The 8,126-nt window shown below is 42.2% G+C and overlaps 1 protein-coding gene across 1 annotated transcript; it reads right to left on the bottom strand.

Moving 5' to 3' along the window:
- Positions 1-578: 578 nt before the first annotated feature.
- LOC139268163 (tumor necrosis factor ligand superfamily member 6-like) lies at positions 579-4,321 on the bottom strand. Its single transcript, XM_070886208.1, has 4 exons — positions 4,085-4,321; positions 3,928-3,967; positions 3,388-3,444; positions 579-982 (listed from the first exon to the last, which is right to left on the bottom strand). Exons 1-4 carry the CDS (start codon positions 4,319-4,321, stop codon positions 579-581), a joined length of 738 nt encoding a protein of 245 aa, XP_070742309.1.
- Between the last annotated feature and the right edge of the window lie 3,805 nt (positions 4,322-8,126).

Genomic DNA, 8,126 nt, shown 5'->3' with positions numbered 1-8,126 from the left:
GATGGAATCATTGTTGAGGCCCAATTGGTTTATCACATATCACAATGGTAAGCAGGGCATAAAATGGCCTTTTTTCCAAATTTGCATGTAAATTTTCCACTCTATTTTAAATAATATGCAACCATGATATTTCAAAACTCCCAACCAGTTGCGAATTGCTGATTATTATGACCTGCTTGCTAATGTTGATGTGTCAATAGACAACCGTCAGAGGAGCAACATGACTAGAAGTGGAGCGGCGTGAGAATGCATCAGTGCACCAGTCCGCTATGCAACTGCCACCTCTTTCCACCCTGTATCCCCTCTTCCCCCTGTTGCCCCACAGGGCAAATTCCCTCTCTCTCTGGCTGGGCAACTGGAGCGGTGCCAAGTGGAGACCAGATTCATCCTCTGGAAACAAGGGGCAGGAAGATCAAGGTGCACTGCCTTCTCAAATCCGTTTCTGGTTGGGAAATGCTATGTGGGGACTTGGGATAAATCAAAGGCCAGAGATTTTAAAAAGTGTTGTTGGGGATGTGGGTGGGTATAAAAATAAAGTTATTTCAGCTTTTCAGTAATATATAAATTAGCGATGTCAACTAAAGCTTATACAATCCAAAGAAAGTTTTAGTCTCATCAAAGTTAACTAATTTTGGATACGACACATTGACATAAAGCGATTCTCCTTTGGAAAGGTGGATTATTCCTGCTTGATAGCTATTTGAAGCCCATTCCCTGCCGTTCACAGAACAATAGTTTGTTTTCTTGGTTTCCATGAGAATCAAGTCTTTATGATAGCGATCCGTTCGTTTGAACACAATGTGCTGCAAGTTCTTGTTTACTTCACACGTATGCGATCGGAAATAGATCTTTGAGTAGACGAAGAAAAGTCCAGTTTCATTGACAACCAGGCCTTTGTTTCTGTACAGGACCCCCCTGGTGAAGGCATAGCCTCTCCGATCATCCCACGTGAGTGGGTTGAAACCTGCAGTGATTGAATCCCCTGCAATAAATTCAACGCAAATAAAGATCAGCACAAAAAAACAATTCAGAATTAAACACTAATACAAAAGCAAAATACCGTGGATGCTGGAATCAGAAATGAAAACAGAAAATGCTGGAAATCTCAGTAGGTCAGGCAACATCTGTGGAGAGAGAAACAGAGTTACCGTTTCAGGTCTGTGACCCTTCGTCAGAACTGGAAAAGTCTGGATTGGTAACAGATTCTTAAGGAAGTGCAGGGGCAGTGAAAGGGGGAGGGGAGGGGAAGGTCAGTGATAGGGTGGAAGGCAGAAGAGATTTAAAGGACTGAAGGGACATTGTGCCATTACCATCTCATTTTTGCCCAGTGTTCCAAATGCCTCTTAAATGTCTTCTGTCTTCCACTCTATCACAGACTTTCCCTTTTGTTCTGACTTCCCCTCCCCCTTTCACTGCCCCATGCATTTCCTTAAGAATCTGTTACATCTTGAACTTTTCCAGTTCTGTCGAAGGGTCACAGACCTGAAACGTTAACTCTCTACAGATGCTGCCTGACCTGCTGAGATTTCCAGCATTTTCTGTTTTTATTTCAGAATTAAACACAATGGGTACTGAATGCTCACTGTTTTAAGTGAGTATTTACATTACATGAGTGACCAGGATAACACAAAGGGACTGAACACTTGAGGCAAATGTGTCTAATTAGCACCTAGCTGGTAAGGATTCTGTTTCTACTCTAGTAGAATTAATATGTTATAGCAGATAGAATTTTCAGTACCATATTTCTAATTCAAACGGGTGCCGCTACAGGTATGGAATGCTGTAATGTTCCTTGCTGCAGGAGCAAATATGAATTACAACTCCTTGTTTCTCCCTAGTTTTTATGGAATGAATGCAGCCCAAACTGATGGGTCGAAGGTCGGAGGTCATGACAGGTCTTGCGTGAAACAAGTTTGGCCAGAATCAAAGCAACTTCCCAGTGGACTGAGGCTCGTGGCACAAGAGTGGCCAAGATTTGCTCAGAGAGGCCGTAAAGGTGGCTGTTGCAGCAACCTGTAATCACGTAATGAGCGCTGTGAGATTGATGTCGAAGGAGCTTTACCCGGCATCTCGCCATGCTATAGCTGCGGTAATGCCTCATGCTGGCACTGGGAGCTTATGTTCCATTCCCCAGCATTGATAACCTGCACCTGTGGATGAGCATAAAAAACCCACCAAAATATACATTTTCAATTCCACTAAAGCACAGGCCTGGAAATTAAAACTGACTTTATGGTAAACTTAATTTATCCCATTCCTTTTATAATGAATGGTATCTCGTAATAACTATACCTGTGAGCAAGTACATAAATTCCTTACTTTTGTTCAGATCTAAAGACAATTTATACTTCAAAGTACTTTTTGATATAAATTGATGCAATAAAAATCTCCATTCAGACTTCGATTTATAATTTCCAGAAATGCAGTACCAGATTCAAGATATCAAGATTGAGAAGAGATGGAGAACTGATACTCTGCCCCAGTCAATATATATGGTACAACATTTATTCATTGCATTAGAGACAGTTAGTGGCAAGATGGCAATACTGCACCTATTTTGATATTTATTATGTAGCGAGACTGTCTGATTTGAAGACCTTGGGACATGAGAAGATTTGGGAACAAATCCATGTACTTTTTGCTGATATTAGCCCAACTTCCTTCTCGCCATATTCCTCAATCCCTTCACACACTGTCCAGAAATATACTTAGTTGTCTCTTCAATCAGATTTTACTATTAGGCTCAACTTCTCTTGTAACTTGGTTCATATGACTATTTCCCCGTTGTGTGAAACCTTAGCTCCCTCATGTTGAAATGATGCCCCCTAGTGGCTGAAGTTTTCGTCAGCGTGAACAGTTTGGGTCAACTTTATCGATCCTCCTTTACAATTTTGAAAACTGCCATTAGGTCCCCCTGAAGCCTCCCCTTTCCCGATGAGAACAAATCTAAAGTCATTAATCTTTCCTCGCAAGATTCCTGAGACTTTTGATGCCCTATTCTGCACAAATTCAAGGGCAATAAAATACTTTGTATGCTGTCTGATCAAATGTAACTGTCCACTGAGCTTTTGAGCATACGGCTTAATGTGACATTGAGTCAAACCATTCAAGACAGAAGTGATCTTTAAAATGCTATTTCTATGTTTCATCCTTAAATTTTATAGCTTTCGTTTTGTCAAATCTGCTTTGGGTTTTCTTTTCTTGACTTTTTTCCCCCTTATATCCGCACTGCTCATTTTCCTCTTTTGGGTCACTGCTTTCTCATTCCTTCTTGCTTGTCCTATCTTTGAGTCCCTCCCATTAATATCTGTTTCACTTTCTGTCCCTTTTTCTCTATAAATTCCATTGTTTTATGTTCTTCCTTCAACAGGATAAGTATTTACTGACCTGTGAGGTGTGCAGCTGCTCTGAGATCCTTGGGTGGGTCTGTGACATTCTGAGCTCCTATTAAAAGACACAAGCAATGAATACATAGCAATCAGAAACAGAACAGCATAGAACATCTCGCACTGAACATATACTAGCTCAATTATGGAAAACCCTATATTTTGGCAAGTCGGTTAGATCGATTGAATCAAAGAGTTGATTGCAAAGGAGCATTGTGTAAATCTCAGTCCAATATGAGGTTACAATAAGTTACGTTAAACTAACATTTTCCACACTCCTATTCATTCAAAGCTACATCAAAGTAAGCGTGTTTGTGGCTGCCCATATTGTTGTATTCGCCCCTGTTCATTTCCATTATGTTTGATGCCAGATTGAATGCATTGTCCTTTTTATATTATATTTCCCTTTTCAATCTCAAAATTGTCCTGTGTTGTCCAATATCTATAATGGAATCCTCTGATGAGTGCAGGATCCCAAGAGACACTAGAATTGTATGTGCTGAACTTGCACATCATGCTTATCAAATTATTGCATACTCACCAATAATCTTCTCTGCATGTGGACTCTTGCCTTCATTACCCTGATAAAAAAAGGGGAAAAATATTTTGTTTGCAAATTCTGATCTCAATTGCTTGATTTAGCCTCTCCGCCCCCACCACACCACCACCACCCCCTATTATTGTGGGTGAGGATGTACCTGTTTCATTTCTTTAAGCTCCTTCTGGAGGTCGAGTAAATAGACCATCCCCAGAGCCAGCCCTGCAAGTGCTAGGAGGACCAAGTTCACAAGCAGAATGATGCACACAGTCTTCCAGTCCAGCTTCCTCTTTTTCTTCAAAGTGGGCAGTGTCCAGGTTGGCGCGGGCACATAGGGATTGACGTTCGGACTGCCATCCACCATGTACACTTGCGGATATAGGTAGTTCTGTTGCATGGTTCGGATACACACAAAAAAAAACCAAGCTGGCGCTGCTGTATTTCCTACGGTGTACGACGACCCCCTCCCCCACTCCTTCAGTAGTCTCTCCAAGAGCAGAGTAATCCACTGGCTCACGTATCACAGACCAAGCATTCAACTGTTGCTCATCAAACCCTCGGAGCAACTTTTTATACCGAGAATCGGATCAGAGTGTGACCCACGCACACACCCCCTTTTGATTGAAGTGTGACAACGAGCAACCAAACGTTTCCATACACCTGCCAAGATACTTTAGAAAAATATGCGCCTTTTATCGACTGATTGCATTTGCACTGAAGTCTTGTGGTTTGTGCTGTTTTTTGCCATTTGTGGCTTTAGGCGTCAGTAAGACATCGCAAATCATATTGATACGCACCAAGTCGTTTTTGCAGTTCAGATGTCTTTTGCAAACCAATATTGGTTTTTTTGGGAGGGGTTGGGGGGAGAGGGCAGTTGTGAATATGCCCAGCTGACCACAAAGCACGTCTAATTCAGGACTTTCTGTTTGATTCATAGCTTTATCGGGCATTGCAAGATATTTCAAAAATGGTACGCCAGAGTGGACCAAGTGTTGCACTTTCGAAAGCTACGTGTTGCTGTATCTAAATGGTGTGGTGTGAAATGACGTACTTCCAGATTGCCCTCACTGTGAATTAATTTACAGTAACACATGGTGCAGTGTCTCTCTTGAAATATTCGAGCCAATGTTAAAGACTATATTTTTAAAAATTAAGCAGAATCAGTATCTCATTCATTGGAAAGAAAGAACTTTGCATTTATTTAATGCCTTTCAGAACCTCGTGCCATGCCAAAGTGCTTCACAGCCAAAGAGGTACGTTTTGAAGTGTAGTCACTGTCGCAATGTACAGAAGCGTGGCAGCCAATTTGCAAGGTCGTACAAACAGCACTGAGATAAATGACTTGATAATATGTTTTAGTGGTGTTGGTTGAGAGATAAATATTGGTCAGAACAGACATTTTTTATTGGCTTTTACAACTGCAATGGTTAACATCAGCTTCAAATATTTGCACTTGATCAACTGATCAGCAGTAAAAGAGAATTGTATTGTTATCCGTACTGAGATATGCCTTTGCCTACAGGCTTAGTGCAGCTCTGCTGAGAAGCTTGGATATTTCTTGCTTTTGGTGAGATCTGTGGTGGAAGAGGTGTCAGAGAGAGACACAAAGCCAAATCTTAGCATCAGAGTTCTGAGGAAATACTGGAGAAACTTGAGGCAAAATGTTAGCCCACTTGGCAGCTGTGCAATTAACATGGCTGTGCAAAGTGTCTTGTTCCTGTTTGATTCCCGCTCCATTCCCGTGCCCCGCCCAGGGTCAATAACTCTGGTTCCTGGAACTCCCACCCCAACCGGTCAACTCCCAACTTCAATATTTGTATAATTAATAAATAAAAAGTGCTCAAAGAATTTTTTTTTAAACAATTTTTTTAATGCCGCTACGATTTTGCTCTCAGCAGAGAACAGGAGATTATTCTTGAATTCCTGGAGACTCCAGAATAGTTCTGGAGAGTTTGCCACCTTACCGCCATCATCTTAACTGGGCTCTTTGTTTAGGCAGCTGAACCGAGCTATGTAATAGAACTACCAATATCCACCCAGCTCAGGCTCACCCTAACCCTAACTGCAGCCTCGTTAATATATGCTAATTGGGGTAATATGATGTCCATTGGACTCTGCTGGCGTTTTGAATGGGGTGCCTAGCCCCTTGCTCAGTAAAGCCTCGCAGCAACGAAGAGGAGGTCCTCTAAAACGAGTCACCAATCTTCGTTAGTGGAGTCAGGAGCAGGAGTGCTCCTCCCAGACCCACAAGGAAAGTCGGAGCCTCTGCTGCCCTGGGCTCCGCCTCTTCCCACCCACAAAATGGCCCTGATTCTCCCATGATAAGAACATAAGAAATAGGAATAGAAATAGGCCATACGGCCCCTCGCGCCTGCTCCGCCATTCAATAAGATCATGGCTGATCTGATCATGGACTCAGCTCCACTTCCTTGCCCGCTCCCCATAACCCTTTGTCCCCTTATCGGTTTATTGTTTAAGAAACTGATGATGTTGGCGCGCAGCCTCCAGACTCAGCAATTCGGACCTTTTCAAAGCTGGGGAGCTGCCGCTATCCTCTCATTTTGGGCAGGCTGCTGGCTGGCGGCAAGTAAATGAGGCTTGGCCGTTGAAATCCCACGGAAATCTCCCTGTGAGGAAGGCCGTCAGCTCTTCTCTCTCTTTCCCCCCCCCCCCCCCCCAGCTTCTCACCTGGGAGTTAAAATCCACCCTTTAGATTCTTCAGCATTAAAAGGAGGCTGCTAGGAATTACTCCATAGACTACAAAAGATAGTAAACACACAGAAAAGATAAAATTGAGCACGACTTTAAGTTGAACCGTTGCAGTTATTGTGTAAGATAGTTTGCGGTTATGTCACTGGACTAATTCAAATCAAACCATGGCAAGTAGAAGTCAATAATTTGGGGGGCTAGCTCCAGGAAAGTGACCACGAAAGCTGCTGGATTGTCATTAAAACACCATCTAGTTCATTAATGTTCTTCAGGGAAGGGAAGGTGCCACCCCTACCTGCTCTGGCCTACATACGATTCCAGTCCCAAACTGTGTGGTTAACAGTTAACGCCAACAGGGGAACGGAGAATAAACACTACCTTGCAGTGAACAAGATCAAATAAAAAGGGATAAAATTGGTGAAAGGTAGATTCAAGACTCATGTCAGGAAATTCTTCACGCAACGAGTGACCCACTCACAGAATTCCTTTTAGGGTGGGTAATGGAAGTAAAATTCCAGAAATCAGTTAAGATACAGAAGTTGCAGTGGTGGGCGGGGGATGGGGGGGAGGAGGGGGCTGCAGCTTTAGCTGGAGGATGAGAAGATCGGCAGACTATCTTGCCTCGCCCATATTTATGGCAGTGTGCTGTATATAATGAAGTTTGCAGGAAAAGTTTAATATATCCTGTTCAACAGGCTCTTGTTAAAGGATGCTTGCAGCTCTCATTAAACAAAATGTAATTAGTTCTTGTTGGACTTGGCGACATTTTGGTCCTGTTAGCAACAATTAAGAACAGAACGTTATAGGCAGCTGTTCTGCCGACGCATTAACTATGCAAAATGTGCAACATGGCCACTAAATTTAATCAAACACAATGGGGCTGAAATTGCCTCCGACCTGAAACATTTCTACAAAAGTACCTGGTGGTCCGGGAGGAGCGTGGGATTCCGGTGAGGAGGTCTTCTCTTCCCGCGCTGCGAAGCATGCTCCCGTCCTCCAGGTTCCCACACAGAAGATGCAGTCACATGTGACTGCTCAGCCAATCAGGTGCAGTATTCCACAGCTTTCTCATTAATAGCAATGAGAACTCCGTATCTACGAGTTCTCATTGCTGCCAATGAGGAAAAAAAAACAAACACACTAAACACATATAATAAAAAATAAAAAACAGTCCTCAAAATAATTAAAATTAAAGTTAATAAATATCTTATAGAAAAAAAATTCCGAGTTTTTAAAAAGTTTTTAAAATTATGGTTAAAAATAAATGTAAAGTAGTGGGCAGGGTTTTTAAAAATAAAATGTGTTTTTTAAATTTAATTTAATTACATTTTTGTATGTTTATAAACATTTACGCCTGTTAAAGTAGGCTATGTGCCTGCTTTTATCAGGCGCAAGAATTTTGAGGACATTTGCTGGGCAAGATGTGGGTAAATACCGCAACCTTGCCCTTGCAAATGTCCTTGCTCCCAAGATATGGAGGATCTGTCAAGCTC

This window comes from Pristiophorus japonicus, chromosome 8 (assembly GCF_044704955.1).
Source record: "Pristiophorus japonicus isolate sPriJap1 chromosome 8, sPriJap1.hap1, whole genome shotgun sequence".
Classification (NCBI taxonomy): Eukaryota; Metazoa; Chordata; class Chondrichthyes; family Pristiophoridae; genus Pristiophorus; species Pristiophorus japonicus.
This window is presented reverse-complemented; position numbering and strand designations above follow the sequence as displayed.